Raw genomic sequence first — 16,272 nt, 5'->3', positions numbered from 1 at the left:
ATTCTGATCTAATCCCACTCCTGGTAAATGTAGTCATTTTTTACCACAAGAGATTATTATTTTTAAATTAAGAAACATTTTATTTATATATAAGTTTATATGTAACATATGTGTACAGTTAAAAATAATAGAAATGAACATTTGTAAACCCAATAATCAGACTAAGAAAGAAACATTTCCATTATGTTTGGATCCTCCACGTACTGCTGATCAATTGTGCCTTTTCTGCCGGAGGTTATCATTTTCTTAAATTTCAGGTTTATCTTTACTCTTTTTCTTTATACTTTTAGCACACATTACTGTATCTTTACATGTTTTGGCTTCCTGTGGTTTTTGAACTTTTTATAAATAAAATCATACTACGTGTATTTTTCTGATACTTGACTATTTCCTTAGCCTTTGATGTTTCTTCTATGTATCACTGTGGCCAGAGTTCAACAGATCCTTAATATAGAGCATTCACTTGTCTGAATGTAATATTTATCAGTCAGGATCCATCAAGACAGAGAAACTACACAGTAAGGTCAACAGGGCAAGTTTATATAAAGAATGATTAATTATAACAGCATTGGAGCAGTGAACTATTTTATATCAAAAGGTAAGGAGAACTCTAAATAAAAAAATGAATAACAGAGAAAAGGAGTAGCCACTATCCTTACGGCTGATTTGGAGCCGCCAGTGAAGAGTTCCTTCCACTCCATGGGCCACACTCAGTAGTAGAGAAACCACTGTGGTGCTTCACTAGCAGATCTTGCTGCAAATTCATTCCAGAACGCCCCAGAAACTTGACTTCTAGATAACTGTGGAAAGCTATTTATGAGGAAATGTCTTGCCAGAGGCATTCCACTACAAATCTTCCCAAGGGCAGTGTCAGGAGAAGCTCTTGGCTGCTGGGTTCTGCTGACCACCATGAACTGCAGGAACCAGGTACTATAGCAGCAGCCTGCAATGCAAGATCTGGGCACTGGTGCAGCCATGTATGCAGTAGGGGCCATGCTGGAGAAGTCATTTGCAGTGCAGAGCCTGCCAAGTGAGCCAATGGAAAGCAAGGAAAAAAATCCCCTTTTTGAAATGTCTCTCCAATGCCTTCTACTCACAAAGTTTAGCATCATACCACTTGGGAAAGGAAAAATATATAAAGGGCCCAGATCCCTTTATGAAAAGCAGACAATCAAAGAGTGACTTTGGAGTGGAAGAACCAAAAGTTGTAAAACTGGCACATAAAATATATTTATTCACTTTTCTACTGGTGGATATTTGGAGTATTTTCTGTGTTTTACTCCTATGAACATGTCTCCTAATGTAAATATTCGAGAGATTATCTTTCCTGGCAATTCCTATCTATAAGTGGAAATTCTGGGTTGTAAAATGTGTGCATCTTCAATTTTACTGGGCAATGTCAAACTGATTCAAAGTGATTTTATTTATTTATATTCCCACAGGCAAAGTAATCACGTTATAAAAAATAACAGATTTATGAAAGAGTGTCTCACGTTAGAGAAATTCAAAGAACTCATTGTTACTGTAATCCAAGGAGTGTGGGGAAAACATCCATACATTAAGCATCAGATACATCCTGTCATGCTTGGGAAGTCATCCAAAGGAGTGTAACTATTTTCCTGTAGTCTATAAAAAGTCACATAGTAAGGTTAAGCGAGGTCATATTTACATTTTAGAAAGTATTTGGCCTAAGTATAGATGGGGGCACCAAACCAGCAACAGGCCAGAACCTGAATCTTTTCTCATGATAATGGCTGCGTCATGTGGACTTCACCCTCAGAAAAAATAAGTCCTCTTCTTATCCTTTGGATTTCAGATTAGATTTTATCTCTTCTAGGAGGACTTCCAGGATGACTATCTTTTCCCTGGTATTCTCTACTAGTCCATAAGCTCTTTAGGGACAAAGTTTATTATTTAGTTGTGGCTCCAGTCCCGGCTATTATGCAGAGTCCATATCAGACACTCATTTCGTAAATAATCAGAGTAGCGCGCATATATGGGACTCTGTCTGGGAAATCACGTACTTGGCAAAGTGGAGCAGTGTCAGCACTAGGACTTCAGCAATGCCTTTGTAATGAGGTTTGACTGAGCATGCTAAAAGCCTTTATTGGTGTCATTGATAGAGAGCTGGACAATATGATAGACATGGGACAAGGGGAACATTAACATTCTAAAAAAACAGACAAAGACCCACAAAATACCTGAAATCTGAAATCTTTGTGAACTTTCAGTCAGTACTGCAAGCATGCACTACGAATTCCCCCACAGCATTTTGTAATTCTGTGGCTTAAGAACATACTTCAGCAACCATTTAATATAACTTATTCACAGAGGTAGTGCGATGATAGGAGCACAATTTTAGAAAAGAGACTGCCTGGGTTCAAACCCTGGTGCTCCCACTTACTCAAAGTATGACTACAGGCAAATTATTAAGGCACTTTGTTCTTAAGTTTCTAAAATGGGTATAAAATGGTATCTTGAAAGTGGTTATGGTATAAACATGGCAGCAATAGGCACTGGGACTGGGGAACCCTCCTCTGGGTTGGAAGCTCCAGGATCCAGGGATGAATGACTTTTCCTAGTTAGAGGTGGAATTTTCCTTGGTATTGTTGCTGCAGTAGAATGGTGGCTGGATTTGTTACAACATTATCACTGGCTAAAAAGAAAAGCCCCGAATGATTTAATCAGGAAAGTAGCCATGGCTGCCTTATCAGAGAATAGGTCTTTCTTTGTGGGCTCTGGGCTGGGTCTCACTTTATGTGGGGTGTGGGGTGGGTGTGCTCAGCTTTGCAGTGTGGCAAGCTTTAGAAATTCACAGTAGAGTGACATCACTATCTTCTTGAATCATTTTTAATTGGGACTTACAATCCCAGGCTTTCCTTTGGCACAAGAAGCTGTATCCTCTCTGGTGAGATTTTAGTGTTGCAGTAAGTCACAGTCGGTCCTTCTCCTGCTGTCAAGTTTCTGCTGACCTCCCAGATGTGTGTCATGGTCAGGACTGGCTTAAAAGCACCGGAATCCTTTCTCAGTAGAAGGCCCTCCAGCTGGCTACACCAGAACACATGAACCCATGTTTCCTGCAGCCCTGGGAAGTGGTGCGGGCAGCTTTTGGGAAACAAAGCACATGCACCTCACACTTCCTGGTGGGTTATGGATTGGAGGAGTTCACCTTATTTTCATCTATAGTTCAGAGAAGCATTTTTCTTCGGGGTACATACTAAAAGTAGAAAACTAATTATTCCAGGAATCTGGGTTGGCCTGTTATACCTGTCAAATGTCAAAGAGGATACATGATTGTTAAACTACCTCCAGGATACACTTGCTGGAGAAGCAGCCCTGCCTTAGTCTGAGCAGACCAGAGGAGTACTTGGAGGCTCAGGCTGAGGGTGGGCCACGCAGCTGCGTTGGGGGCTGAGGCCGAGACTGTGCAGCCACAGTGGAGGCACGTCCAGTGGTCAGACTTACTCGGCGTCTCGACCAGCATCACTGCACCTTCCTCCATTCTCTTCTCCCAGCCCTTGAGTGAGCAGCCATGAGCGGGGGTGCAAGCATCCTGCGAGCCAGCCATAGAGTGAGCATGATGGGATCGAATTTCCTGTACCTGGGCATGGCCTTGTGTACCCATCAGGCAGCTCCAGGCCTGCTCAGGGGTGCCTGGCTTTTCACCCCCAAGTCCAAGATGGAGATTGTGAAGTGTCAGTTTATTACGAATTTCACTTCAGAGGAGTCTGTTCATCATAATAAGATTCCAGCACAGGAACGGGTCAGCTGGCCTGGTCTGTACTATCAACCTCTTATTAAAAGGCCTGAGTGATGATGAACTTGCCCTTATAGATGTCAGTGAGGGCAAACTGAAGGGTGAGACTATGGATCTTCAACTTGACAGTCCTTTCATGAAAATGCCAAATAGTGTCTGCAGCACAGATTATTTGTCACTGCATATTCCAGCCAAGTGGTTATCATATTATCACAGTAGGGGCACATCAAGCAAAAGGAGAAACATGACTTAATCTATTCTAGTCCAGTGAAGTGTGGCCATCTTTAAATTAATGATTTCCAGTATTATCCAATACAACCCCCTCTGCAAAGTGATTGTTGTTTCCAATCCAGTGGATGTCTTAACCTATGTAGCCAGGAAGTTGAGTGCATTTCCCCAAAACCGTGTTGTTGGAAGTGGCTGTAATCTAGATATTGCTCGTTTCCATTTCTTGATTGAGCACAGTCTTGGCATCCACTATGAAAGCTGTCATGGGTGGATCCTTGGAGAGATGGAGACTCAAGTGTTCCTGTGTGGAGTGGAGTTCACGTTGCTGGTGTCTCTTTGAAGGAGCTGAACTCAGATATAATAACTGATAAAGATCTTGATCAATAGAAAAATATCCACAAAGAAGTGATTGCCAGCACCTATGAGATTATGAAAATGTCAGGTTGTGATCTGGGGGTCATTGGCCTGTCTGTAGCTGATTTAACAGAAAGTATTCTGAGGAATCTTAGGAGAACACATCCAGTTTCCAGCATAATTAAGGGCCTCTATGGAATAGATGAAGTATTACTCATTGTTCTTTTTATCCTGGGATGGAATGGTATTACTGACCTTATATACATAAAGCTCACCCAAGCACCACAGTAGCATTGCCAGAATGCCTGTATCAGCTCTTAGGCAACAGCAACAGCAAACAAGGGCAGGATTTTAGTGTGTTTTGATCAAATGTTACTATACAGCATTTTTTGATTTTGGTTTTGTTTTGTTTGTTTGCTTATTTGCTTTTTAAGTGAGAAGAAACATCAGAAGAACATTAGAGACCAGGAAGTGCGTCCTCTAGGGATGAGGAGACATTCTACTGGATTTTTTAAAAAATGTTTTCTCCAGAGTCATCTGCTTCATTAACAATGGTTTTTGTCTTAGAAGTCTCTCTCTGATTTTATAAACTGACATCACTTCTTGTTCTGTTATGAATGCACGCTGCACTAGGACTCCAATAAGCCCATCACACATTTTCACCATTTTGTCTATAGGCACTTTTTCTGCAGTGTAATCACTCATCTCCATTGTTACTATTATCATAATCACCTTGACTCAGAACCATTTTGGCTGTTTCATCATCAGCCAACGAATGAACAACTTGCAGTGTCATGTTGGTGCTCCAAAATATCTGAATTTGGAACATTCCAGCTTTCAGATTTTTGGATTAGGGATGCTCCATCTGTACATACTGAAGTTACGTTCTAGTATTAGGACACTACTGTCTTTCTCCATGTAACTCTATGGATTAGATTAATCCACAGGTTTAATACTTTATACTCATCTGATAAGAATGTTAACAAAACATATGCAACTTTGGAAGGCTGAAGGGGATTATAAAGTCCAATGGATATGGAATTTCATCTCTGATTGTCAGGGACTATCACTCAGGTTTTTAAAAAATATTTCAATTGATATGCTATCCACTACATTCACTTGAGTAAATCAAACACTTCTGGATATTTCAATAAATCATTTAGGACTATTTGGACAGTAATCAAATTCAGATGCCAAATAGTTAAATCTCTAAATAATTTAAATTCAATTCAGTGGTAAAATACAGTCAAATACCAAATTAAATTCCAGATAAAATAAACAGTTAAATGTGAAGAATACAACCACAGAATCAGAAAGGAATGAAGGTATGTTTTAGGATGAATGAATTAGGATCAACTAAACCTAAGGGAAAAAAAATCACAAAGTAAATGATATGTAAACAAAATGAAAACAGCATACTGAGAAAAATATTTGTAATAAATATGTATTATCATAATTAACCTAAAACCTCTCTTAAGGAGAATTAAATATTCTCAAGTTATTCCAAAAAATCAAAGAAAAGAAAATTATTCCACACACATTCTATGAGGCCAGAATCACCCTGATAACTGAAATCAGAAAAAGATACAACAAAAACAAAACTTCAGGCCATTATCCCTGATGAACACAGATGCAAATATCCTCAACAAAATACTAGCAAACCCAATTCAACAGCACATCAAAAAGATTATAGACCATGATCAAGTTGGATTTATCTTGTGGGTGAGATGGTTCAAAATATACAAATAAAAAAGTGTGATATATCACATCAACAAAATTAAAGACAATAACCATATGATCATTTCAGCAGGTGCAGAAAAAGCGTTTGATAACATTCAAAACTCCTTCATGATAAAAAAAAAAACACTCGACAAATTAGCTATAGAAGAAAAGAATCAACACAATAAAGGCCAAGGAGGAACAGAAACAAGACAACAATGCCCACTTTCACCAGTCTTGTTCAACATAGTACGGGAAGTCCTAACCAGAGCAATTAGGCAAGAGAGAGAACTGAAGTAAAGAAGTGCATCCAAATTGGAAAAGAGAAAGTCAAATTGTTCCTCTTTGCAAAAGACACGATCTCATTAACGGAAAAACCTAAGACTCAAAAGAAAAAGAAAAAGAAAAAAGAAAACAAATACTTTGATTAAAAAATGGACAAATGACCCGAGCAGCTAATCATCAGGGAAATGCAAAGCAAAACCACAGTGAGATATCTCACCCCAGTTAGAATGGATATTTTCAAAAAGACAAATAACAAATGCTGGTGAGTATGTGGAGAAAAGGAAACTCATACACTGTTGGTGGGAATGTAAATTAGTACAGCCATTATGGAAAACAGTATGGAGATTCCTCACAAAATGAAAAAATAGAACTACCACATGATCCAGCAATACCACTGCTGGGTATTTATGCAAAGGAAAGGAAATCAACATGTGAAAGGGATACCTGCACTCCAGTGTTTATCGTGGCTCTATAGCAAGATTTGGAACCAAACTAAATGTTTATCAACAGATAATTAGATAAATAAAATGTGATATATATATACAAAATGGAATACTACTTAGCCATAAAAAATGAAACTCTGCCATTTGCAACAATGTAGTAGCAGTTTCATTTGTGTCTATAGGTACGGAAAGAATGGAGTTGATAAGACTGATAATGCAGCACTAATTCCTTTTTAGTGTTGCAGCCTGTCCCTTACACTCTAGAGTACAAGCATCTTCTAAGAGCCCCAATCACACATACACTATTATAAATCAAATTCTCCTTTTCCACACACGTGCATTAAAAAGCTCTATATGACCATTAATTGGAAAGGTATTTACTCTATAGGTATATATGGGAAGATTTGACATATTTACCATATTGTGTATTCAATACATGATCCTGGCATAGCCCTTCATTTTAGCCCTTCATTTCAACCCTGGTGATATTTGAAAAATAAAAATCGAACAATAAAAAATGAGACAAATAAAAACACAAATATAACACTATTTACATAGCATTTACATTTTATTAGGTATTATAATTAATCTAGGGATAATTTAAATTATATGAGGGGATATGCATAAGTTATATAAAATACTTCTCCATTTTATATAAGGAAATTGAGCATCCTCAGAATTTGTAACTGAGGGGGTTCTTGGCACTAATTCCCCACAGATACTGGGGGACAACTGTGATGTTGTAAGCAAATGTTGGATAAGTCCCTCTTATGGGGAAGCTCCATTTAACAACACTAAAGGAAGGTATCCTATACCACTGACCCTTTAATTACTTAAAAATGAGAATACTAGAATGTCTTTCCTCTCTCTATTTACGTGGATGATATGCAACATTGTAAGAAATGATTGAGGCAGTTTTCAAAGAAAAAAGTTTTTGGAAAGGTCCACACATATGATAACCTTTTCTTAATCTCCTAGGATACATTTTTTTGAAGAATAATTGTTGGTCAGATGACACTTAAGAAAACTTATTAATTCATATCACTATATATTGGTAAGAGGACAAACACTTCATCTCTTTCTAGGATATGCTAGCTTTTATAATTTTTTTCAATCTGATTATATTTAAATGGTGACATTTATTTAGTTATTCACTTTTCCAATTTCTAACAGGATTAAACTATTTTCATAGGTTTCTAAAAAGGATATAAATCCCCAGTTGCTAGATAACTTATTGACACAACTTATACATAAGCATTGCTAATTTCTTAAACTCTGATAGGTGACAACAAAATATAGGTAGTGTGGGACACCTATTGTAAATAATTTTCTAAATGTTATTTATTAAAAATGATTATATACATAATCATTGTTTAAATAATTATTTATTATATACGAAAGTGCTTCAAAAAGTTTATGTAAAAATTGAGAGACATGAATTAAGAGATGTACGAGTCTTTCCATAAACTTTTTGAAGTAGCCTCATATAGTATTTTTAATATAAATACACACGTTGTGGTGGATGTCATATATGAACACACACATATATGTATATATACATGTGTAAAGTATCTGATTCCAAATTATGCATCAAGGTGAATGAATCCAAAAAATCGATTTTATTTTTATATAACTAATCATTACAAGTTAATTATTATAAGTAATTCCATCAACTATTAAAGATACAGTAGTTTAAAATACAATTGTGTTTCTAGATGCACTTTTTAAATTGATACAGTTACACAGTCAGATGTGTTGTTTATCTCAGTTAATGTTTTATTGTCGGACATATTCAGATAAAGAATGGCTGGGAACTTAATTAATAATTATAAATTTAAAAGTAGAGTAACAAACCAAATGTTAAAAATTGTGAGGTCATTTCTTATAGAATAAAAATTTATTTAATGAAATAAGTGCTTCATTTAAAATATCTCTTTGAAAAACCTGCATCAGGTCAACGTTTTTTAGTCTCACCACAAACCTCCTCTACTGTTACTCTCAGCCCCCGGTGTTGATTTCTATAGTTTGTAAATCCAATCAGGAGTTTCACACCTTTCTGCATAACTTAATCATCTATTTCCTAGAAGTGGGTGTGGTCTTAGGTGAATCTAACACTTAAATAGCACACTCGTGCAGAGAAGACCTCTTCTCCAGGTAAGACAGAATTTCCAGCTGCCAGGTGTTGAAGAGCTGAGAGTTACTGCTGACCTTGGTATCAACAGATCTTCCAGAGGTTCCAGTCGTGAGACCGCTCATAGTAGACTCTGGTGCGTATGGAATTGAGAGTAAAGGCCTTCATGCTTACTTTCCTTTACAGAAATACTTTAAATTTACCTGTCAGCCCATTCGGGTCTTGTTAATCAAATAAGTAGCTCCTAATTATTTTAAATGACATCAATGTAAAGTATCTGTAACTAGAGCATTTGTAATATATGGTTTGAGTTATATTAAGTTATTTGATTTATTTTTATTCCATTAGTTTCTATATTATTAGATTTTTTTAGGCCTTAAAAATAATTTTCTGCAGTTTTTACGCAACTATGAAACTCATAACCACCTAAAATGTTCAATATAATGTGTGAATATACTAGTTTTTATACACATTAACATAAAATGTGTTGAATTCATTACAAAACATTGTAAAATTCCTATTTGCTGTCTCTTTAAACCCTTCAGTTTGCAGACTAAAATTTGAAAAGTATTCAAAAACAATCCAACCTACTGGTAAGGCTCCCAAGAAGTAGCATTGATCACCATAGGAAATATTGGAAATAAAGATAAATTTGTGGTCCATTAACCTATCTCTGCATTCTTTAGTGTAGAGCAGAAAGCCCTGTGTTTATCTATTTTTTTAAAAGGTAATCGATTAATTGTTACTGATTATCACTGTAGGATGAATATTTACCTTTTCCAAAAGTAAAGGTACTCTCTCCGATGGTCTGAATTGACTCTGGGAAAACTCTTTTCCTAAACTAGAAATAATAGATAATTTTTACATTTTGCTTTTTTTGAAAGGATGAGTTTGATTTTTAAGTTAAAAGAATAAATTCAACTGTTTATAGTTTTAGGCATTGAAAGTTGAAGTTAACGTTGATTAAATTAGAGTAAACTGAATCAATTTTTCATCGTCTTTGGAAAACTGCATCAGTGACATAGGAGGCAGAGAGCATGGGCTATTAGCAGAGAGGCTAGGAGTTGTGTTGTTTATTACAATCATGGAGTCATTGGGAGAGAAAAAAAGAGAGACAGAGAGATTTTGGAAGTGCTTCTGGATTAATCAGCTAATACAAATAACTCTAGTATCATCCCAACTTTTACCCTCTGCCCCAAGATTTAAGCTTGTCCAAGTAATTTAGGTATGATTGAGAACACTGCTTTTTTTTTTAAACAAAAAGGATATGAGAGGGCTATCTCATCTCACGTTCTCATTTGTATCACAGTATAAATCCAGTCTGTCTACATTTATAAAGCCTAGGTTTCTACTGAGGGTAAATTAATGTGTAGATTGGACAGAGCTCAAGCAGACAAGTAGAACAATCCAAAAGCTTTTTTCCAAAGAATAACTTCCACAAGAATAACTTTATCTCCTCTCTCTCGCTCTTTAAAATTTTTTTCGATTTTATTTTCAGAAACATGGATTCAGATACCTTGCAAGCCTTCCAGAGTGAGCTCACATGCTCCATCTGCATAAACTACTTCATAGACCCTGTCACCATCAACTGTGGTCACAGCTTTTGCAGGCCCTGCCTATACCTCTGCTGGGAGGAAGCCCAAACGTCAATGTGCTGCCCTGAGTGCAGGGAAATATCAGAGAAGCCAGACTTCAAAACCAATATTGCACTCAAGAGGCTGGCTTCACTTGCTAGACAAGCCAGACCTTGTCACGTTGACAGCTCTAAGGACCAGATCTGTGTGGCACACAAGGAGGCAAAGGGGCTCTTCTGTGAAGTGGACAGAAACCTGCTCTGTGGACCCTGCTCTGAATCACTGGAGCACAGGGCTCACAACCACAGTTCGATAGAATGTGCTGCGGAGGAATACCGGGTATGTGATACCCCTAAAGCAAATTTGGAATCTATAGGATTCTAAATCAGAGAGAGAGAGATGAGGACTTATGATAATGAAGTTGATGAGAATGGAGATGTTGGAGGTGGTAATTTTTCAATATAAATCCCAAGCTATCGATATGTCCTTTCCATGTTGCTAATCAATGTGATACTATAATCATGGTTGGGTTTAGCACTCAGTAAGGGAATTTTCCTTAGGAACATTGTCCAAATATGGGGAATTGGTGCGGATGTGGAGCAGGTGGCTAGTAGCAGGAATACTGGCTTCTGCTGCAAGCAGAACTCCTTTATAGAAAGATTATATAAAAACAAATTTCTCAGGAGATGGATTACATTATCTGCAGGGTGACTTAAAACTCTCTATTAAATATTTCTGTCACATTTAATATCCCAAATATTAGAATCAAATTGCTTATCATGGAAAAACTAGACCACTCCATTCTAACTCAAGACTACTATTCGCTCAACCACAGATTTTCCTATAGATAATGGGATGAAATCTACAATATCTTCTTTGTCACTAAAGCTCTTGGTTATTTTGCAGGAGAAATTTCTAAAGAAAATGGACACCTTACGGAAAATGATTCAGGAAATGCAAAACCATCTAAATCAGGAAACTAGTAAAATCCATTCATTAGCGGTAAGAATGAAAATGTTTTATTTGTTTTTATGCAAATTGACATAATGCTGGCTTATACTATTTAAAGTCAAATTACATGTTAAAGGATAGTGGTTTCTTCTCAGGAAAAGTAGTGGTTTCAAGTGGTACATCAGTTATTACAAGTATACAGATCAACACAAACTAATGCAAAGAATACTAGTATATTGGATAAACGGGACGTGATAGGTATTTATAGTTCAACTTTGAAGGTTTGGATAAACCTTCTCCAACACTGAGGTTAAGACAGCCTTGAACTGTCTTAAGTTTTAGTGTGAAGGAGAGAAGAGAAATAGAATAGTACATAGCAGAAAAATACAGTAATTTTTAAAAATCTATATAATATGATGTATACTTAAATATGTTGAAATATTTAGAAAAATCAGGCAAAGGAACAACAGGAAAGTAAGAAGATTCAGGAAGTAGAGAAAGTAATTGGTGTAGTAAGAATTATGTAGAAGCATCATAGGGAGAGAAGCTCAGACTCTGTAAATTTTGATTTAAATAGGAAGAGTGAGTAGGAAACATAAAGGATGGCCAGAAAAGACTGGAAAATATTCAAGACCCTTTGAAGGTCTGAGGCAGAAAGTTTAGAAATGATTTGCTTGATATATTTGAAGTTGTAAGTTGTAAGGAAATCATACCTGAAGCTGTAAGTTTTCTGTTGAGAATGAGGACATGTGATCTTTTTAACTGAATATCTCTGCAGCACTATGTGGCTTTACGGAAGGTGACGATCAAAATTCAATATCAGAAGATACATCTGTTTCTCCACGAGGAGGAGCAACTCCATCTAGAGACAATAGACAGAGACGCAGCGGAGACTTTCCAGCAACTCAGGAACAGTGAAGTCAGGATGACCCAACAGAAAGAACACCTAGAAGAAATGCACAGAGAGCTGGCTGAGACGTGCCAGAAGCCTGCCGCGGAGCTGCTCCAGGTGAGGGGGAGGGTCCATCCTGAGACACGGGAATGCTTTTCTTGGCAACGCAGTCCAGACATTGAAATGTCCCCTGCATATGCCATTTCTCTCAGCTGAGTGATATGTGCTCCTTGTCTCCCGTCGTTATGTTTGTTCAATCACTTACTTATGCATACTCTGGTAATCCCCGGGCGAGTTTTGCCATTTTATGAAATAGCATAGGATAGAATGCTCTTCAGGAGATTGGGAGTATTATCCACACAGAGAGATTATACAAAACAGCCAACCGGTGTGATCAGAGGAAAGTCAACTTTGCTGAGGTAATGCTCCATTTATGTCCCCTAATTGATCATCGCTCTCTGCTGTCCCACACAAAATCAGTTTGCTGAAGACATTAAGCCTTTGTCTCTTGTCAACTCAAGGTTTACAGAATTCTGTAATCAATTTTAATGCAGTCTATTATATATATATTTCCCTGTTTTGTTTCAATTGTCATAAGTGGTCAGACCTCTCCCTGGAAGTAGACTGGGAGGTGATAAAACTAGGAACCTGGATCTTCTTGCAACACTGCATGGTCTCTTCTTGAGTTCCTTTCTTCTTAACGCACACTGAGGAAGCCCCTCGTAGTTTAGTTTAGGTTCTGTTGTTAACATAGCCTTGGATGTTTCCCTAGAGAGGAACAAGGAAAAAAAAAAACACATTATTAAACAAAAAAAAAAAAAAGGAAAAGTACCAGGGAAAATGCAAAATGATGGAAATTTCATGATTATCTTATTTTTTATTTACTTTATCTTATTTTTTATTTACTTTATCTTATTTTTCCTTGCAGGACTTTGGAAACATATTGGAAAGGTGAGTTTATGCTAAAGATCTCTGATTTTTGAGAAAATTATTTCTTGTTTATGAAGTTGTTTTGTCTGTGTTGAGATATTAACATTGTTCTTTGTTGCTATTTTCCATTTTGTTTCAAAAGAGTCCCTAAGGACTCTTGCTCCTTGTCCTTGGAAATTTCCTTCTTATGTGGCCAAGTTCAAATATACCTAAAATCAATTTGCTATTTTGGGTTTTTTCCACACAATCCCCCCGACCTCTCCAACTGGGCCCACTTCAACAAATCTTAGCAAGGAGATTATTCTCAGTTATCACAGAGGAAGCCCCTACCCTAGAGAAGCAGAAGGTACAAAAGAGAGGAAAGAGGTTCCCTAAGCATGAGAGTGAGAGTGCGGTGTTTACGCCATGAGTAGTAATGACAATTCCCGGCTCATCACAGCGTGCCCCAGTTGTAGGCAGGAACTCAGAGGGGAATGGCTATCTCAGGACCCTCAGGATCAGGGCTGTCTTGCAGGATGCAGATTCTCTTGCTTGGCAGAAAATATCAAAGCCTCTGGCTCAATGGACATTCCCTTTTAGACACTAACTGCATCATTGGTAACTACTGCTGACTGAAGTCCCAAAGATTTTGCCTGAATTTTCTGCTCTATGGTAAACACAAGATCTTTGCATTACCTGAGGTAAAGTAAGGGGTGGGGGAGGAAATGGCACTCAATCATTTTAGAAATTGAGTAATGTCTGAGAAGAATGGGGAATTTGGAATTTGATATGTTACATTTAGAAAAAATAAATGAACATTACTTATATCTTCAAGAGTTTTACAATAAAATGTATACCAACGAACTGAAAATGAGAGAATTCTGATGAAATGTCTTGGATTAAAAACTGCTACCTTTGTAATAACCATGTGATTAGCTTTTAGTCCAAAAGTATAACTGGTGCCATTCTTTACAGGACTGAGCTGGTGCTGATGCAAAAGCCCCAGCCAATGAACCCAGAGCTCAATTCATGGCACATCACTGGAATCCTAGACATGCTGAACCACTTCAGAGGTAAGAGTCAGCCCTCTGACAATCAGGCCTCAATTTCTTTCTTTAGTGGGTTTCTGGTGATGAGCCATCCCCATTTCGATTTTATTTTTTCTGACATGAAAGTAGTAAGTGACTTTCCAAAACTTTTGTATCTTCTCTCTCTGCATAGTTATATTAGGATAATCAAGACTGAACTTTTAACTTACACTTTGTTGAAAATGCCTAACAAGACACATATTATATCCGACACAAGATAAGGAAGAGAAGAAAGAGTATTCACGCAGGTCATGTGGTTTTGAAGAGTTACAAGGCTTAGTTCTCAGAGTAGCAAGAAATATTGTATGTTTATTCATTTTCTTCCAGTTTTAAATACTTTCCTCCAGTTGTAAATACTTACAATGTGGCATTAGTGGTTTTCGATTTGTTGGATATTCCAAATGCATTTATCATGCATTGTACAAATAATATTTTCTGTTTATAAAATCAGAAAGCTTTGTCTAATCAAAAAGACGACTAAAATTGCCATAAGCAGAGCAATTCTAATGCTATCAGATCAATGTCAAGACAACTGAAAGTCAAGGGGTCTGTGCACACACCCTAGCCATGTTAGGCACATACTAGAGAGCAGGCGTGGACAGCAGAGAGCTAACAGGGATTAGATTGAACAATATAAATAATTAATAATTATTTGTAAAAAATAATTAATAGTTAAAAATAAGATAATGTAAAGCCAGAATATTCTTATCAGAAACACGTAAATTGTGCATGTCGATTTCTATCAATTTTTTTGATGTTTGAGAAAGTACCAGGGACAGCATGTATCCTAATAAATACCTGCATCACAGCAAAGTGATGTCTATTGATGAATGCCACTAAAGACAAACAACAAAAGAAGAGTTTTCTACTAAAGTAGAGGGAAAATAGTTTTAGGTGTGTACTGAAACAAATTATCTAAAAGTGGACATGAAATGACTGCTTCATACAGTGGTATGGCCAGCTTTTCTGTTATTTTCTCTTTTTCTCTATGACTTGAAGAATTTCTGTGTGCTGTAGAGGTCCTACTAACCCATCCTCTTCAAAGATGAGTAAGTCTGAACTCCCCTTGGAGGAGGGGAAAATGAGGTGAATAATTGGGCAGAAAGCCTCTGCCCCTGAGGACGTAGAGATACCATTTGTTGGTCTAATTTTTGCCTCTTTCTGCAGTGGATAATCCTCTGAGGAAGGAAACAGCCAGTTGCTACAGGAGTCTTTCTGAAAATGTTAGAAGTATGATATTTGGAGATGACCATCACTGTGTATCCAGAGAGCTCCAGACAGTGGAGAGTTTTGTGGCATGGGGGGCTCAGGCCTTTACCTCTGGTAGGCATTACTGGGAGGTGGACCTGGCTCACTCCTCCAGCTGGATTCTGGGAGTCTGTAAAGATTCCTGGACAGGCGATACTGATATCATTCATGATTCTGAAGAATCATTTTTACTATTTTCTTTTAAGAGGGGTGATCGTTATAGTCTCTCCACCAACTCCCCACCCTTAACTCAGTATGTGAAAAGGCCTCTGGGCCGAGTTGGGGTGTTTCTGGATTACGACAATGGAATCGTGAGCTTTTACGATGTTTACAAAAGCTCCCTCATATACAGTTTCCTTCCTTCCTTCTTCTCTTCTCCTCTTACGCCTTTCCTTTGCCTTGCTTCCCCGTGCAAAGCCAGGCTTCATGATGATTTACTTGTGAGTTCCCATGTCGGAGGAAACTAAGGTCCTGAGACCGCCTTATGTGAGATAACAGGACAGTGCCAGACTGTCTTTGAACATATTGTAACTTAAGGAAACATAATTACTTTATGGTTACAAAATAAGATAACTATATCGAGTGTATAAATTTGTTTACTAAATTATTATAATTTTTTTATTATGAAGCATTTACCAGAATATCCGCAATAGCTTTTTTCTTTTTTGTATAAAAAAGGGTTTATTGAGATAA

At 37.2% G+C, this 16,272-nt stretch overlaps 1 protein-coding gene and 1 pseudogene across 1 annotated transcript; both read left to right on the top strand.

Annotated features, from left to right (window-relative positions):
• The first annotated feature begins 3,556 nt into the window (after positions 1-3,556).
• LOC134376182 (L-lactate dehydrogenase A-like 6B) lies at positions 3,557-4,630 on the top strand (annotated as a pseudogene).
• Positions 4,631-10,419: 5,789 nt separating this feature from the next.
• Positions 10,420-16,046, top strand: LOC134376181 (tripartite motif-containing protein 64C-like). The gene is made up of 7 exons (XM_063094822.1): positions 10,420-10,830; positions 10,937-10,939; positions 11,398-11,493; positions 12,221-12,451; positions 13,263-13,285; positions 14,219-14,316; positions 15,499-16,046. The coding sequence occupies exons 1-7, from the start codon at positions 10,420-10,422 to the stop codon at positions 16,044-16,046; spliced, it is 1,410 nt and encodes a 469-aa protein (XP_062950892.1).
• The last annotated feature ends 226 nt before the right edge of the window (positions 16,047-16,272 follow it).

This window comes from Cynocephalus volans, chromosome 4, assembly GCF_027409185.1.
Source record: "Cynocephalus volans isolate mCynVol1 chromosome 4, mCynVol1.pri, whole genome shotgun sequence".
Classification (NCBI taxonomy): domain Eukaryota; kingdom Metazoa; phylum Chordata; class Mammalia; order Dermoptera; family Cynocephalidae; genus Cynocephalus; species Cynocephalus volans.
The sequence above is the reverse complement of the archived record's forward strand: the minus strand, read 5'-3'. Positions and strand labels throughout refer to the sequence as shown.

Bases quoted from the DNA above. Each gene is read 5' to 3' on its own strand.
- LOC134376181 (XM_063094822.1), top strand. From the start codon at position 10,420: ATGGATTCAGATACCTTGCAAGCCTTCCAGAGTGAGCTCACATGCTCC. The intron at 12,452-13,262 runs GTGAGGGGGAGG...TTTTCCTTGCAG, and splicing joins CTGCCGCGGAGCTGCTCCAG to GACTTTGGAAACATATTGGA. The intron at 13,286-14,218 runs GTGAGTTTATGC...CATTCTTTACAG, and splicing joins TTTGGAAACATATTGGAAAG to GACTGAGCTGGTGCTGATGC.